The 18,668-nt window shown below is 37.7% G+C and overlaps 1 protein-coding gene across 4 annotated transcripts in view; it reads right to left on the bottom strand.

Annotated features, from left to right (window-relative positions):
- Positions 1–18,668, bottom strand: part of DENND1B (DENN domain containing 1B) — a 152,496-nt gene that overhangs the window by 105,518 nt on the left and 28,310 nt on the right. For all 4 annotated transcript variants that reach the window (XM_085585985.1, XM_021547477.4, XM_021547487.4 and 1 more), the window contains exon 3: positions 6,605–6,648. In XM_085585985.1, the coding sequence (XP_085442111.1) occupies positions 6,605–6,648 (44 nt within the window). The remainder of the gene's footprint in view (positions 1–6,604; positions 6,649–18,668) is intronic.

Genomic DNA, 18,668 nt, shown 5'->3' with positions numbered 1-18,668 from the left:
CAGGAATATTACAGCCACTACTTAATATAGAAAGGACAGGATGTTCCTAAAAGTGCAGCAGAGTAAGCCTGAGACACAAAACCAATGCTGAAAGTAAGAGAGGCAACAAATTGAAGACTGAAATGTAATGAGGGTATTAAGGAAGCAGATGAGAAAGTATAAGGTATCCCAGAATAAGGAATTAGGGGATATTTGACTGGAATATTCTGAGGGCAGCTGAGGTCAATCAACGACATCACACATGACAATTTGGCAATCTTTCTGGAAGATGTTCCAAATGATTGTCATCACTACTTCAGTCATCAGTTAATTTTTTCTTCTTTGGTTTGGCACATCACCATAGGCTGGAATCTGATTTGGCTTTGAAATAAGCCAAATCAGTAACAGTTATTTTCAACAGGCTGATAGAGAATATCTGAGGGACAGTCAAATACTAATTCTGTACTTATTTGAGCAAACAGAGAAAAAACTACTTCTACAAAATGTAGTCCCCTAATATCACAGCTGTATGATTTTAAAAAATGGCTAACATATGCAGACAGTCTATTAAAATGCACATAATTTATTTGACTCAAAATGAAAACATATCTAACAAGTAATTCTATTCATCTGGCCCTTTTTCACCCAGCCTTAAGATATACAAATGTGTGCCTTTTCACCAGAACACAGCAGCTGGGAAAGAAAAGAAAAGCATTCAAATGATCATTTTCACATCATATTCCATCGTCTTTTCACCAGCTTCTCCCCAGTCTTTCTTTGAGTCCCATTCTGTTACAAGAGAGCTGCTTTTTAGATCAATTCATATTTCCATAATCCACACTGCTGTTTCTCTCTCTCCTCCCCAGGGTGGACTAACCCCTGCATCCAGAACTATGGCTTACAACTGTCATTAAGACCTGTAACAATAACAAGATAACAAAAGAGCTGGTAGAGATGAGGTTAGCCAGTACCATATGCTGATCAAGTTCAACATTTTTAACTTAAAAGCTCTATAAAACAAAACTCCCACAATTCTGAGAACAAGCATACTTCATGCTGCCACCTGTCCTCAAAATTTCAAGAAAATACCAAGTTTTTTGTATTGGCTTTTTATAATTTTTAAAAATTAAAAAATAAGTCTCAAGGATTTAGTCTGTCTTTGTTGGGATGAATTAAAAGGTTGAGAAAGCATCTTGGAATATTCACATCTTGAATGATGTAAGGGTCTTGGTGATTCTGGGTGTTCCCAGCATGTCTTCATGGGCAGTTGTTCCACAGAATATTTATCAGGACTGAACAGATCTTTTCTGTTCACACAGTGCAGTTAGTAACTATAAATATACCTCTGAATGTTTTCCTGCTGATCATCTATCAGCTGGGATTTGCATAGACAAAAAGCATTGCTGCCTTACACACAGTAGTTTTCAATAAAAACAGCGTCTTCCAAATGCAAAGTCTTCACAAAAATCACTTTATCTTAACCAGATAAAGTTGCTTTTCAATGTACAAATTGTCACATTGCCATCATCTCAGCAGGGCTAATTGCTTTCCACAAAGATTCAAATTCGGAAATATCCCTTAACTAAATATAGTGTGCAACATTTAGACAAAAACACTACTGAAAATTAGTAATCTCATTAGATTGATGCCTCCTTTCTCATACCAATGCACCCAAATATCAATCATACTTAATAAAGAAGCAACAAAATCACCAAATCCTTCTTAAGATTTCCTGATAAAAACAATCCTACAATGCAAGCACCTATCTAGTTAGCATAAACATTTGAAACATGAATTTAATGCCTCATCAGAACACAAGAACAAAGCCATCTCATGCAGAAACCTGGTGAGATGCATCCCCTAACAGCACGCCTGCAGCCTTGGAGGGAGTGTAAACAGCCTCATACCTCCTGGGCTCCTGCTGCTCTCTTAAGAGAGCACAGAGGAACACAACATATCTCACTGCTGGCTTCCACACATTCATTTAACCCAGAGAACAGATTTTAGCTTGCTTCTTGAGAATATTGGAAAAAACAAACAAACAAAAAACAACTTGTGGTATTGTTTAAATATTTTAAAAAATAATATAATCTCTTTCATGGTGACTTCATTTATGTATTTTCTGCCATGATCCATTCAATCAAATATTCCATCCTGAAAGAAACTGCACCTTTTGTCTCCAATCAGATGCTCATTTAAGCCAGGCTTAATTTTCAGTACTTGAAACATATATTGAAAGTCAAGGGCATGATTGGTGCTTTGCTGCAGGAAGACCAACACATTGGTACTTCTGAGGTCTTATCCTTTAAACAACTGCATATGCACCTGTACATCTTTATATATACAAATATTTTCACATGAACCAGCAGATTTACATGTACAGTATCAGACTTTAGTCTGGGTCACTGCAGGATACAAAGCTCACAATTCAGTGGTGACTTCTGCATAATGTGATACAGTAGAACTAAAACCCAGATGTTATGTAAACTATGAGGTAATAATATAAAGACATTGCCCTTACTTCAGAGAAAACAGCAGAGATTCCTCACATGGGCTGCATTATCCCTTACTCATTACTCATCTGCACGTTTGGGTGACATGGGAAAGCAGATTTAGACTGCTTGTCTTAGAAAGCAAGAGGAGATAGGATGAAATCTGCAACTCAACCCACAGTCTAATGCAGAATCTGAATTCCTTCTTAACCCACATCTTCAGTTAACAACTCCTTGTTGTATTTCTTACAAAAGTGGCTTCTGGTAAGACCATCTCATTATATTAGCTATGTGTCATCTACCTGGTGACATGTTTTTAAGTAACAGCAAAGTTGCAGACTGAAATTAGAAAATATTATGTGATTAGAAGGGCAAAGAATGAGAACTATTCAATGGACACCACATACTACAGGTAGAAATCACTTTGGGTCAATAGGCAGTCAGATCAAAAAGCTACTGCATTCTTACACAGGTAAAATTAATACCCAACATACCTGTAACTACTAAATTGATAAGAAATGTTGGACCTCACATGCCCCAAAGGTTAAAGCAACACAGAAAGCAGCCCTGCCTCTTGCCCAGGCACCACCTGCTCTCCTCCTTCCTTGTGCAAACACCACCCAGGAATGTTCCAACTCAGTGAAGCTGGTGGGAGTGTCTGTTCTGATTTGCTGAAGAGACAGGAACAGAGCCATAGTGGAGACATCAGGACACATGTGACATCAGTGGGGCTCTGCTACCGCCGGTACTGCCACGAGCAGACAAGCCAGTGCCAGCAGATCCCACAGCTCTGCCGGGTGACATGAGCTTCTGCAGAAATGGGTTTTCTTCTGCAACAGTCAGCAAGTACTTCAGTTTGGAAGCCAAGGTGCTGTTTTCATTTGGACTGCTTTCCTAAAGCCCTTAAAAAATACTTTCTTCTTAAAAACAAGGGATTTTTTTTTTCCAGATATCATAGCAATAATATTTTTTCTTCAGACTTCCACTTAAAAATGGGCTTGTAAGGCTGAAATTAAAATTTAGTTTAACCAGTCTGAGTAAACAAAATAGCAATTTCAAGATTAGAAACATACTGATCTTTTATCACGGGAAATTTTGCATAAAGGGGATATTTGAACATACTACAAGACAGTGCCTCTAAGAATACACATTAAAAACACATTTAAAGAAAAAAAAATAGCCCATTAAATGGCTACAACTCATTCTTTATCCAGATTTGAGTGTTGGAGGATAATCACAAAAGACCTACATATGCTCAAATCAGAAATCATCACTTTTTTTCTACAGTGCTGAGATAATTCACAACTTTTTCCACATTGTCAAACTCATTTTTATATCACTAATGTCAGTACAACAGTAACTTGTAACTCTAAGATGTCTCAAACAGATTTGTTCTTCTGGCTCTTGAGACACTTTTCAATAAATACTTTCTTTGAAATGGTAGTGTGGCTCTTTGTACTTTGAATTCTGACCAGCATGAGCTCGTTTTTTCATTGATAGTTTTGAGTGTTACTAAAAATGGAACTACTCCCACCTCAAAAAATAAAATAAAATGAAAAAAAAAAAAGGCAAAAACACTTTCTGAAACACTCTTGGCAAAGAGAAGTATTTTTCATATCCTGCCTTGAAGCACTACTTTTTTTCCTTCCCCACTCTTATGTTTTTCTCTTTTCCTTCTCTTTTCTTATTCTGGCATCTGAGGAGTTATCAGAGAGAAAATAAGTGGTTTCCCTGCAGTCATGGCAGATAAGGAAATCAACCATGAATCTTGCAAGTTCTTTTGTGATACCAGTACCATGCCTTAATATTTCCTTTACTTGACAGACTGCAAGTAAGTACTTATGACAAATCTCTGGTCTTGTCTTCCTCCTGATCAACTCTAGTTTCTACATCCCATCCACAACAGATCAGATGTTCAGCAAAACATGAATTTGTAAAGACAATACTTAAGAAAAAAGTACACCAAAAGAATATTGACCAGCATCAAAGAAAATGGCAGGACAGAAGAAAAACAGAAGATTAAAGATGAGTAAGTACTGGGAAGTTCAGACATACTTAGAGGAGAAATGTGAGAAAGAGGAAGAAAATGTCAAAATGGCTTAGACAAGTTTTCTTTGCATTATGAAAGCAACAAAAAGGTGACATGATAAACTGTAGAAAAATTCAGGAAGAGAGGAAAATATTTTGCCCACTGTTATCACATCACTGTGCAAACAGACAGCCCTTCAATTTTAGGAAAGATGATTCTTTGGGATACATCCAAAAACTAACTCACACATTTTACATTTAAAATAGAAATGATTGAAAAACAGAGTAGACAATATTCTTTTTTCTTTTCTTTAACATTCTCCCCACAAACTTTCATGGAAATTAGCCCTAATAGTTTTAGCGGGTTTTTGGTTTTTAAAGAAATTAAATCTGGTGGATACTCAGGTCTCCAATCCTAACCTACCCAGTTCAACACGCATACACACATGCTGAGAAGGCTTCTGCTGATTTCACTTCATGACTTGGCTCAGGGGTTTGCTTCAGAAGCTGCTATATATTCTGTTTAAATCTAGTGGTTCTAAAATTTCCCTTGCAAGGAGAAGGATTAAAATACCCTGTTTTCCAGGAACACAAGCAATTTACCTGAAATGCCAGAGACCCCACACAACTGAGACACAATGTGCAGGCACAGGTTTTTCAGAGCCCAAAGGCAGAGTGCTGCCTGAGGCCTCTGGTGTTTATAGATTAGGTATGTCTATTGCATCTCTGTATGATTCCCCTCCAGTCTTTAGTGGGCTTCATCTTCTAATCATTTTTCTACACCAGCTGTTCTTTGAATAACCTTCGACTTGCTGAATAAGCTCCCATTTTTCTTCATACATAATTTCTCTTTTTTTTTTTTTTTTCTAAGATCAAGTCTTTCTTGGAGAAAAAGAACAAAAACTAGAAAAAAAGAATTTAAATTACAATGAAGATGATCATCCTTCAGCCAGGATAATTATCAAAACTTGCTGAATGCCTAGCTGAGAACACATAACAGCACACTTTGCTCATTTGTCACTGTTTTACAGGCTGCACATTTCTGACTGATGCTACTCCCTAACCACAGATCCAACTTTCTATGTTTGTATATTTATTTCTTTCATCATGAATCATCTTATAGCTGTCTCTATAGAATCTTGTACTATTGATTAAAAAAAAAACCAACAAAAAACATTGATTTATCAACATCTTCTGTACAGCAACACTTCCAGATCATCCACTGTGGTGACTTTACCAATGAAGAATATGTTTGCCTCAATATTAGTATAAAAACAAGAGGCAAAGAAGCCATTGAGAGATATTTATTCTATATAGATGCTTTATGTAGTTTCTTTTATGAAAATAAAAATATTTCCATGCAAGAAACTCTTGTAGAAGTTGCTGAAATAATAAAATTTTGCAATTTCATTAAATTTTAATTTTAATAACATAGTCATGCGGCAAAAAACCCAACACACTAATTAATAGCTTGCTGTCACGACAAACAGTGAAATACTCCATCAGTCCTGTATGTATAAACTTTCCTTTGAGGATTAATTATAGATAGAACATAGGATTTTCACGCTTTCAGAATCAGTAACTTTAGATCAGCTTCCTATAAGGGGCTGAGGATTTTTTTTCTCTCAAACAAGTAACTAGGGCATCTCTAAAATATTATTAAATAACTATCTAAAATCTTGCATTGAAAAGGATTAAAGGAATGGAATGCACACGTTCTGACATTAAGAGGACATACATGGGTAGCTCTTCAACTTTTTTGATCTGGTGGTTTTTTATAACATCGATGTTTTGCAAAGTTTTATTGATTTTTTTTCCACATTTTCAGTCATAAAATGGATAAAAACCCAACATGTCCAACAGGACCACCTGATAAAATACTGTATATCAAAAATAAGGGGATACAGAGAATTGGCACAACATTCCATGCTCTACAACTGCTATTGCATATTCCTGTCACAGAGGCAATCTAATCACCAAGCCACCAGTTGGGTGAAGACTTCCACCCTGCTATCATTAGCATCTGCCTCTCCACAGCTGAATAGAAGAGCTTTTTTATTATTATTCTAACATAAAAAAAAAAAGTTCAATCTCATGTTTCCAACCTGGTCTCCAAAGTCCTCTGGGAACTTCCACAGTACCACTGGATCTGTAAATAATTGACAGACAGCATTAATCAGAGGCAAAGGAACAGAGTATTACAGTCAGAGTACATTAATATTAAAGAGAGGGTCAGCTTAGCATCAAGCTTTGAGGCAAGTGCAAAAATATATCTAAAAACTAAGGAAGATACTGGATTATTAAAAAGACTTATTTCATATTTATGAAACTGTACATTTATTGTTTTACATATGGCAGCAGGTAATAATGTACCAAATGCTTTTCATATTCAACTCTTTATTCCTGGAATACCTCATTCTTTAAGCATATTTAATTTTCACTTTTTAAATCAATTAAGAAATAGAGATGGAAAACCTCTTTTCATCCTAGGGAAAAAGAACAGAAAATTATAAGTGGAAGAAAAGGCCTTTATGAAGGTACAGAAAAACATCCTTTGTGGTTTTAAAGATAGTACCAATATAACCAGCATTCTCAAGGAAGAGTTTAGACAAGCTAGCATGTTTCAGTATTTACTGTTCAGTCATTTAAAACCAGCATTTCGATACCTCAAAGTTTTCATTAACATCTTGTAAACTGCTAATTACAAAAATAATCAGTTATTTAGGCTACATATTAGTCTCCACTTAATATTGTTTTGAAAACCTCTATCGCAATGATTGGAATAATTTCAAACCTTTCAAAAAACACAGATGATGATCTTCATCCTGCTCCCCCACAAAGCTTTTAATCTCCTTTGATACAAACCCTTCCGGAGGTGCTACTGTTACATGGCCACAAACACTCAGGAAGCCTCACAGGCTTCTAAAACAACAGGTCAGCAGCAGTGTTTGTCCACCTGCTAGAAGGGCAATGATGCACCTTCCTGCAAGGGAGAGCAGGGCAGAGCAGGAGCCTGGACCAGCGGCGGAGCTCTCCAATTGCTGCTCGTGCCCCAGCCGTGGTCAGGCACATCCTCCGGCCACTGACCATGCAGCCAGAGCAGCTCAGCGTGCCCGAGGACAGGAAAACAAAGGAGAAGCACAACAGCAAGTGCCAGGACACTGCCTGATGGGAACTGCCACCTCTTGTCTGCCTCAGGAGCTGCTGGACCCAGTCTTCCAAGGGAAGAATGTCTGGGAAACTCTTCAGATTTCCACTTCAGACACTAATATCATCACTGCGTGGTAACTCAGAAACTTCCTTCTCATTGCTATGTTTGACATCAGAACCACAGGGTTTTTCCACTTTCAGCAAAGTACGGAGGTTTCTACTCTTTGTCAGGTTCTATGTGTTTGCTGGTGCAAACTGGAGATTTAATGAGAAGGGAAATGCCACTGCTGGTGGTGCCATTCCCAGCTGCTGATCTCAAATCCTACTGCTCAGCACAGAGGCGTCTCACGTGTACATTTCCCACTGGCCCAGCCACCAGGAGCTGGAGACCAAAATCAGCATTCTTCCCTCACCCCAGGCCAGATCTTAAGCCAACAGTAGAATATATATTTCAAACGTGTAACAGAATTCAACTTGTCAATCAACTCAATGCAACTTAGACCTAATCTGTATCCAATTATCCAATTTAAATCTAAGTGAGATTTTCAATAAAAATTGAGGCATTTGACTCTACTTGTTGGACAAGCTTGTTTTTTCTCCTAAGAACACCCAGGAAGGGTTCTGCAGCTATTATTTAATAAAATACGTGTATTTTGCACAAGGAATCTCCCTCCATAACTATGGGGAGCAAGAACTTTTGAAGGCAGATACAAAACGAGAGATAAATGCTAAGTTTGTAAGAATATAAGAGCAAATAAATACAGGTACTTACAACAAAGACCTTTCTTTCCTGATCTATTTCTATGTATTTAAATTGCAAGCAAATCTCTATAATGACCAGATACAAAAGCAGTTTGACTATCCTGTAAAGGAACTGTTCTTTTATTCCAAATCAGTATTATGAAAAAGGAAGCAATTACGTATGAACAACAATCCCTGATAAAGCCAAGGAGCAGAAAGTATGGTAGTATATCAAATACTTGATGTTAAGTAATCCATAAATTACTTGCTCAAAAGCACTGAAAACTTGCAGAATCAAAAAAACACTTCAACAGAGCTTGTAAATCTAATGCCATATGTCCACAAACATTTCAAGCATAAATTTCTCTTTGGAAGAACAATCCCTCTGCACTCCCACTACCAGGTACTTGGTGAAGCTGTAGCACTGTCTCCTGCTGGTGCAGACTGTGACAGCTACACAGAGCCAGATGAGGGAACTGGCCGAGATCAAACCAACTGTCTGAAACTTTCCAGGGCAGTGTTAACTAGATCAGTTCCCCAAAACCATTGGGTTTGCAATAGGAAAAAAGGAAGAAAAACTGGGGAATAAGGAGCTGTGGTGAGAAAAAAGCAGGACTACTTCATGTGGCAGCATTTGCTACAGCTCGTGCAATACAAGCTGGTTAGCAGCTGCCTCTAGTTCCGTTTCTTATCACCTATTTCTTGTTCACAACTTCCCTAGACTTGCAGTACCATTTATAGCTGCTTCTATTGCAAAACCCAAGCACTATGGCCTGTGAGGAGGTGAGGGGACCGCGCTGCAGTGAGGCCAGGCTGCCAGAGCATCACCAGCCAGGAGCTCAGCAACATCACCTCTTCCCAGCAGTGAAGCCAGGCGATGATTTTGGCAGATGTGAAGTACAGTTACATGAGAAACATTAAGTATAGTGAATGCTTTAGCAACACAGTGACAAAATCACTGAGGTTTCTGAAATCGGACAGAAACGTAATTTCTTTTGTTCAACTCTCCTTAGTGCAAATGTAACTGCAGGGCTTCAAAATAGGAGGGAGATCGCAACAGCAAAACCTCCGGGTATTGTTTTAAAAGGTCACAGTCTTGAGCAAAGTACAATCTCAGAATTAAGCAAAACTTTGGGTTTGGGGGTCAAAACATGGGTAAAATTTACACTTCAGTGAGGGGCCAACAGAGCTAACAGCATTTCACAGGGCCACCCTGTATCTACAGGCAACAAGATCAACAGCTTCAGTAAGTTCTTTTAGAGTCCTGATATCACAACAGACAATAAACCCCTAAAACTTTAATTTAGTGTCCTGCTCATCTTGTTGTTTTCACTTCATACTAAGGCTCTCTCATACTACTCCAGCCTCACATGAAATGGTAAAACAAAACTAAAGCAAATTCCAGTTTGCTCAGCTATAGGTGTAACATTTACTTGCCTATCATGAAAGGCTATTTTACATCAAGAGAGGATAATGAAATTCATATCATCTAAACAGGAAGAACAATGCTTTTAATACTCCTTCATGAAAACAAAAAAGATCCAACATTAAAAAAAATATTCCTAACTCAATCCAAGAAAAACATTCGGTGCTGCACTCAGCAAAAATTACATGCCTTCAAGACTTGTCCAACTGCTTTGAGCTGGGTTTTGCAGCTGTTTTTACTGGCTTTTAACAGGTCATTTTAGTAGGTACTTGCCATGCATTTATTAAGTAAGAAAATCTGATGTGACTTGTGCTTCAAAAAGAAAAGTTACTATGTTCTTTTTATGCCCTCACTCTCTGAAACCAAACCCTAACACCTCTAAAAAGCCTCAGGATTTTATGATAATTATCCAAGTCTGGGACTGGAGTTTTTTTCAAAAGATTATGTTGGTTTCTGCTTTTGGAGCTGGGCTCAGGAAGCATCTGACACATCTTTGGGACAACTTCTCAAAAGGGCTGCAGAGGAAGAAACAAAAGGTTTCTTTAGATTGATTTAGAAATAAAAAGAGAAAGCATAATCCGATTCTGCAACTGTATGCACTCTATCTTCAGGTTTACAAAGACTGAATTTTCTTTCCCCTGAGGATTACTTTCCAGATATTCTGTCTGATCTGGCAATGTTAGGTCAATTTTATGCTGATTTTATGGGTGAGAGGATGAGAACTGCTCAGAAATAGCTGTTGTTAAAGTCAGCTGAGGAGCTACTGAATTTCTCCTAATTCACTTTTCCTAACAGACTTTTCAGGTCAAATGGTTTGCACCAATTCTAAGTAAATGTAGCAGTAAAGGGAAATAAAATAGTTTGTGTGGTATATGTATAAATGTATATATACTGTTGCATGTGTAAATGGATATTTTTGTGAACAAACAGCACTTTTTTCTATGCCTACCACATCCAGGACATAAATCTCAGCACCTGTCAGTAACACTTGAAAATTCCTTTGCTACATATCCTACAGCATTAGAAAGGACATCTCCCTTGGTAAGAGCCAGATGAGAGATGATCATGGAAAGGTTTGCTGAGGTACCAAAAGAGTGCAGTGCAATTACAAAGAGAAAAGCAAGTCACATGCAATGCTTAAAAAAAATTAGTATTCAAGGTGTAATCTAGAACTGCTTCGAAGATAAATGCAGGGAACTGTGACACCCACTAAGACAAGAGGAAAACATATCCAGATCCTCAAGGTAATTCCTCTCCAAAAGTTTATTCCTGTAGAGACAAGGTCATAAAGCATGTCATCTATATTTTCAGGAAAACAACTTCTAACACACTTTAACTTCTACAACAAATCCAAGAAAATATAAAGGTACTATTTATCATGACAGAATGGATTAGAGAAGCAATGCAGTCTAAACTACAAAAAAGGGAAAGCTTTCTAGCTTGTAACTTTCCCAAAAACTGACAAGTTAAATACACTCTAAAAATACTCTTCATAATCATCAAGCTCACAGATTACAAATGTCACACAAAAATACAATAGGATAAGGTAATTAGCACACATTCAATTTGGTAATGAAACAGAAATTACAAACACATGCTGAGAAACATCATCTTGGGAAATTCTCTTGGATAGCAACAGAAAATATTTCAGACAGGAAAATACAGCTAAGGTAAAATGAAACAGATTCATTAAGTAGTCCAATATTCTGGAGAGAGGAGGAATCTTCATCCCTGTTGGTTGTACTGAGCAGAACAGACAAAAAGACTGCCAAACAGAGTTGGTCATGCTTGGGACAGAGGAATGGACTAGATAATTGCTCAGTATTCCTCCAGTTATATTTTCTCTGATGCTGTACAGATTTTCATTGGAAAAAAGCTGTCAGTGCAGAAGGGAAAGAAGAGACTGGGGCCAGGAGTTAAGGGGTTGGGAAAGAAATATGAGGAAAAGGAAGGTAGCAAAGCAAAACTTATTGCAGACCTGTTCCTCTTTCTTGTCTGGAAAAAACAAGTGCCACATTTTTTTTTTCCCTTATGTGAACATGAGAATGTAATTAATAAATCTGAAATTATCTATCATTACCTCAGGGAACAGCTTTACAAACACACATTTAAGCAATAGGCAGAATTAATTTTGTTAGACTAAGTAGTTTTCAGAAATAAAAAATTAGTTCTCTAAGTTTATGATACTGCTATTGTTCAAAAACAGAGGTCTCTTACATACTTAAAATAATTTTCCAGAAACACTCAACAGTAATTCTAGTGATGCTTTCATATCAATATAGTATTTAATACTCAACCAAACCACTACAACAGTGATTCAGAAACAAAATAAGAGATGAACCATAATGTGCAACACAAGGATTTTTAAAGATGAAGTCATCTGATGAAAAAAGCAGCATTCGCGTAAAAAAATAACTTCTTGCAAAAAAAGATTTCTGTATATCATATTAAAATTCGCCTGTTCACAGTTTCATACATGAAGTGCCAAAAATGGAGTAGAATGAGAGGCCCTGCTGCCAGAAGGGGCAGAGGTCTTCAGCTCCCTGGTCTGGGGGATCAAAGTGGAGCACCAGCCAGGAGCAGGAGGAAGAAGAGCAGGATGTCATGGAAAAGGGGAGAAGAAGGGAGTTACAGTACTTTTTCAAGCATCAGAAATCAAAATAAAGAACAAGAGCAAAACATATTGAAGTAATTTGATTTTAAAAAACTAAAACTAAGGAACAGTCACTAACTTATTGGGAACCTAAAACCTGTCAGGTTAAAGATAATATGGAAGTGAAGGTGCCACTATAGAAAATACCCTAAAGTACACTTTTATACAAATCATGTACCAAAAGAAAATGTATTTACAAAGCTGTATCAAATCTTAACAATCCAGTACCTTCAACTCCTTTACTCACAAGTGAGCCTTCCTTAACTATCTCCACAATTTCAAACAGTTCCTACTTCAGCAAACAGCCAAGGAACAAGACAAAATATCAACACCACTTACAACATCAGGTACAGAAAAATATTAACAAGTTCCAGTAATTATATTTGCCAGCTTTTACTGCTCTGTATTAATACACTGAGATTCTTCAGGGGCTCTAGGTGGGACTTGCCTTTTGGAATAAGCCACAGCATGACCACAGCACAGCAGCCCAGTGTCTCCTGTCCCTTCTCCCTCACCCACACCAGTGGCCTCTGCCTTGCTTATGCCTCCTTTTGAAAAATTATTTAGGCATTGAAGGTACCCATCACACACTGGCATCAAAGGTGGTATTTGGAGTGTGTGACTTTTGACATTTTTCCTTCCAACTTTTCTCACAGACAGTAAAGTGTGAACTAAATGACAACAGAGTCAACAAACACATGCTCAATTTTGACCTTTGGGAAATGGAAAATGGAAAGTAAAAGTTTCTAACCTCAGTGACAATTACTGTATCTGTTATCTGTATGTCTTTGGTATTGCACATTTGCCAATCAGAAATGTGATTTTTGTATCAGGTTCAGAAACATAATTACAAAGACCTTAATGGCAAAATAAAAACATCTTCCTTCCATGAGGAATCTTTTCCTAAGGAACTGTTTTTAACTGTAGGAATAACATCTATTATTGAAATAATTTCTGTAGGATGTATGCTTGAAAAATGTTCCCAGTCACAAGTAACACAAATAACTCATGAATTTATCAATTGGCTCAGAATTTAATTACATCTTCCTATAAACACATAATACTTAGCAAATGATGTCAAGATCCCAGTGCTCACACCATGTTTGTGGAAATCCAGAATTTTGTTTCCAATACATGTGAAAAAAAGGTGCAATCCACATCTATAAGAGTCACTCAGCCCTTCACAAAAACTGTACACACACACGATGCTCTCTACTCCCCACAAAAACTATTTGCATTTGAAGACAGTGGGTGCAGCTCAGCCAGTCCCATCCCATCACTGCAACTCCACAGCTTTTCAGTGCTGGCCACTGCTGCCCCAGCGAGGCATTAACAGCTCACCATCCAGACTGGTGTGAGACTCTGACACGCCCACATTGCACTGCAAAGCTGCACACAAGATTTGCTGATTGTACAGTTCATCACAGAATTCTTTTCAAATATTTCTAATTTTAAATTTATGTGTCAAAGGTTCCTCAAGGTTTTCAGAAAGGTGAGAACAGTGTGCAAATACTGACCTCCCAAATAATCACATGCAAGGTTCACTGAAGTACCTTGTAGAGAAGCAGGACTTTGTCAGGTTTCAGACCCAAAACTTCCTCCAGTCTCTCAGATTTCCCTGTCTGCAAGGCACTTGAACTAGGAAATAATTACTTCTTCCCCTTTTACAGGCAGAGAGATGGCTAAAAGTTCTAGCCACAACTGACATTTCCTTCAGAGCTGCGGGTCAATCCCTTTTGGCCCAAGAATTTGTCCCACTGAAGGACAGAGCAGTAAGTCATTTCAGCTTACTACAGACAGAAAATAAGGGTCCTTTTGGCTGCAATGCTATTAGCCATGCTTCAGGCTAAAACCTTAATCAGGGTGAGAGTTCATTGCACAGATAGTGCACAGATAAAAATGAGTATGTTCAGCCTTTATTTGGTCTCTTCACAAGATAAGCAGGGGGTTCTTTCACCTGCTAAGTCTTTAGAAAGACTTTGTAAAGTATGGAAACAACTGTATACCTTTAGAAGCTGTGTTAGTCTTTATTTTCCTACTTCTAAGTTGTAATCATGAGTGAATCATGAGAACAAGTACCTAAGAACTAAGGCACCATAAGAAGAAGCAAGTGGGCACCATGTATGTCTCCAGTCATTCCTAATGTTGAAGGAGGGTTTACAAAAAAAATTACTTTTGCTGTCCCTGGGTCTCTTGTTTAAAGAAATTTAAAGGAGAAAGGCAGTGTTTCCTTCAGATCTACTGAAATGAACAATAAATGAAAAGAGTAAGACTAAGAGCATTCACCTTCACAAGCAAACACAAGTCTTACATCCTCCCTGTAAGAATGAAAAAGTAACTTATCACACTCCCTTGCAAGCAGACATTATGCAGGGGTTTCTTAATTTTAAATTAAGATATAGGACTTAAAGTTCTTAAAAACTATTGTGAGCTACATGAAATTTTCCTATATTAGGAAATATGCAATATTGATTTTAAGAAAGATCTAGAAAAGTTCAAGTACATTATTACCAAGCAATATGCACCAAGTAAATTAGGAAGAAGCAAAACTCCTGTTCTGCCATGTACACTAGGAATGGACCATCACTTGCCCTTTTACGTCAGTGATGTCTGACCAGAGAGAACCATTTTATCTCACAGACTGCACTGTTATATTTGCTTTGTGAAGCTCACACACACTGCATATAGAAAAATAAAAAAAGCTTTTGGCACATGAAAAAAACTACATCTCTTTACATCATGAATACCTGAGTTATTGCCTCCTGATTTACTCCAAGAAAAACAAATTTGGTATCAGCTTGGACATGAAACCAGGGATATATGTGACCCTGTAAAGCAAAGTGATTGATTGCAGAAAATAGAGTGATATCCAAGCCATTTTTGACAGACATTTTCCAAAAATAATAGAAAACTAAATATATTAAAGTTAACATGCCTTAAAAAATAAATTAAAGCAATAAAAAACAAACCAGAAGCTTAATCCTTCTGCAAGTTTTTTTTTTTTCCCCTAAACAGAAGTTAGTCCAGTCTTTAGCTACTTCAAGAAAAAAATGAGTGTTGCAGGGGAACTCCCTCTTGGCCAAAGATGATATAATGACTATCTGTTTACATCATTTCTTGCCTGAACAGTGCAGCAACATTCCTTCCACTTTCCGCTGGTGAGGACCACATCCTGGGCACAGCCCAACTGCTGGTACTTGACAGCACGACTTTCCACTAAATTATACCCCTTGCCTTAAATGCTGACTAGCACAAGCAGTAAAATGTGATTACTCAATAATTAACAGGTAAGTAACTACCTATTACTCAACAACTTACAGGGAGAAATTACTTAAAGACCAGAGCAATAGTGGAATACATAATATCTTAGAAGAGCAATCCCGCTGCCACTGGCTTTACAACCAAGGACAGCTACAGGGAGAAGGGGTTAGATTCTCTCTTCATTGCTCTACTCTAGATTATTTATGTTATTTTATTTAACTAATAAACTTAAATTAACTACTGTATCATATATTCACCCCATCTCTATGATTATGCTGTAAAACAAGACTAGGAACTGTGCAATGATATTCTGCTTATGTGTGAGAAAGAATGAACATAATAATAGTACATTATAAATATATACATATAATAGTACATTATAAATGCATGGTTTCAAATTCTTTATCCTTTTTTCATTCTCCAATTACAAAAAGCATTTTCTACATGAAATTCAAGCCTTTCACATTTTGCTTACTGTCTGTGGTAGGAAGGTATGGAAGCAGAGCAGCACTGGTAGCCAGGACCTGGCCTGGAAGATTCCTACTCCTCTGAACATCTCCAGCACTACAGCTGAAACACATCTAACTTCAAAAGCTGTAATTATATAAACCAACATTTCATAATTTTATATATGTAAATGAAAACAATCACAAACCTTAGTTACACAAAGCTCCAGAATCCTAACAACCATGTTGGCTAGCCATAGCAGACATACACTTTGCAATATACGCAAACAGTTCAAAGACTTTGATTTTAAAATATGTATTTTCTAGCACATTCTGTTTCAGTGTGCATTTTAATCTTTGTTGTTCATGACAGATTAAGCCAGAACAAAGATGAAGGAGCACAGATCAATAAGCACAAATCTTTTTTAGCCTTTCCTTTCCATCCTAACCCCAAATCTATTTTAATATCATCAGGGGGAAAAATAAAACTCATCAGTCACCTGATGGAGTAATTCAAAACTTAACCAAACAGGGCTAATGGGTGAGAATTGAAATGAAAACACCTTGACAAAGAAAGCAATTTCTTTTCTTCGCACTCTTCAGAAGCTGTGGGTGATCGCTGTAATCGAACCATCAACGGTGAGGGGCCATCTGTCCCAAGAGCCCTCCACGTGAGCAAGAATCAGCAACAAAATATTTTAGAGGCTGACCCACATGCATTGAGCCCTGATATGTCTGTGGCAGGCAGTATGCAGCTGAAAATCAGTGTTTTGACATTTTTCCCATACCAATCCTTGAAAGTCAACACTAAACTTTTGATAAGAACAAAACACAAAGAGCAGGTTAAGAGAGGTTGCTTACAGAAAGATCAGTGTTACACCAACATCTGAGATCCCCTCTGTCATGAAGCACTCATGCTTCAGTATTCAAGAGCCATGCTCAGAAAAACGGCTACAGAAAACAACCTTTATATTGGCATTTATGTTCTGAGTCCCCTTTAGGACTAGTTTTTGCAGCTAATGAAACTAGACCAGTCACTTACCAAACCACCCTCACAGAATCACCAAACCTTGAGTTTCTTCTACAGAAACAAAACATTAGGAAAGGGTGCCCCAGACACTTCCAAGGCAGCAACCATACACAATTCATGCTGAGACCCAGGGGCTCAGGCAGAGGCACTGTGGCTTTGGCACCTGACTTCCCAGGGAACAGAGATCAGATCACTTCTGATCCCCACCAAGGATGTCCCAGAACTCCAGAAGAGACTGCATGTCACACCCCTCCCAGGGATGTTCCCAAACTGGGCAGTTTTCCTTTACTAAGCCTTTTAAAAGGGAACACTGCACATGGCAGAAGGCCAATGCAATTCATTTCCCTGGCATTTTCTAACTGAAAAACACATTGATCTTTTAGTAAAATAAACTTTAACAAAGATACAACTCTCTGCACCCTTCCCTCCATCTGTTTCAAAACTCTGAAGAGTCACAAAGTGGATAGCCAGGGCAGGAAATTTTTTCTTGTTGTTGTTATTGAGCTGCCTTAATAATATTGGTCCTCTCTGCTTCAGCAGAGGTTGAACACAGACCCAGCCAGCAGCACAGCACACGGGGAATTACAAGAAGCACACTGCTTTTTCAGTCCTGCCAGTTATCTGCTGCCTGACCTCAAGTCAGTTATTTCGGGTTCCCAAACATCATGAGGTCTTTGGAAAAAAAAAAAAGTTTTCTTTTTAATTCAGAAGATAGAGCATTTTAAAAGGGACATTTCCATGGGGGGTAAGTTTAGTTATTTTAAAGCACAAGCCACACAAACACAAAACAAGTAAAGGCAAGTCAAAGGGTTTTCTCACAGGTGCTTACAGTTACCAAGGTCAAAATTTCCAATTATGTGTTGGAGCGGGGTCAGCAAAACCAGAGATGTAAACAACAACCTGGAATACATGAAGAGGATGTACCAGAATGGTCTTGTATCCTGCAACCCTTGAGGCATGAGATCTGGGTTCTGAGTTAATAATCCCAAAGCACATGCAACAACTGGGAAACTCTCCAAGATGATTCTTGGTATCACATAACTTACTGAATAAACAGAATAGTATTTATTCAGAACAGCAAAGTAGAAGGGTGATGTAGATGCATTACTTTAATTTACATCCCATTACAAAGTAAGGTGATGTGGTTTAAGTGCAATGCTGTTTTATCTTACAAAACCTCAAAGCCTGATGCCTGCTTTGTCCAGTGAAATCTCAAATAAATCACACACAAAATAGTGAAAATTAATTTAATAGTGTGATAATAGCAGACAATATATTTCACTCTAATAGAAAAAGCTAAAGTTCAAAACAACACGCTGCACTCGCATGGCCCATGAGGGGTCAGAACTCAACACATCCTTTGTAAATTGAGCCTTTCCAGAAGGCAAGGTCAGAAGCTGCCTTCTCCCATTTCAGCAGTCTGCATTCAAACTAGCTGGTCGAAAAGTACAAGAACTTTTTT

The sequence above is a fragment of the Lonchura striata genome, chromosome 8 (genome assembly GCF_050655825.1).
Source record: "Lonchura striata isolate lonStrDom1 chromosome 8, ASM5065582v1, whole genome shotgun sequence".
In the NCBI taxonomy this organism is placed as follows: domain Eukaryota; kingdom Metazoa; phylum Chordata; class Aves; order Passeriformes; family Estrildidae; genus Lonchura; species Lonchura striata.
Note: the sequence above shows the minus strand (reverse complement) of the source record. Positions and strands in the feature narration are given on the sequence as shown.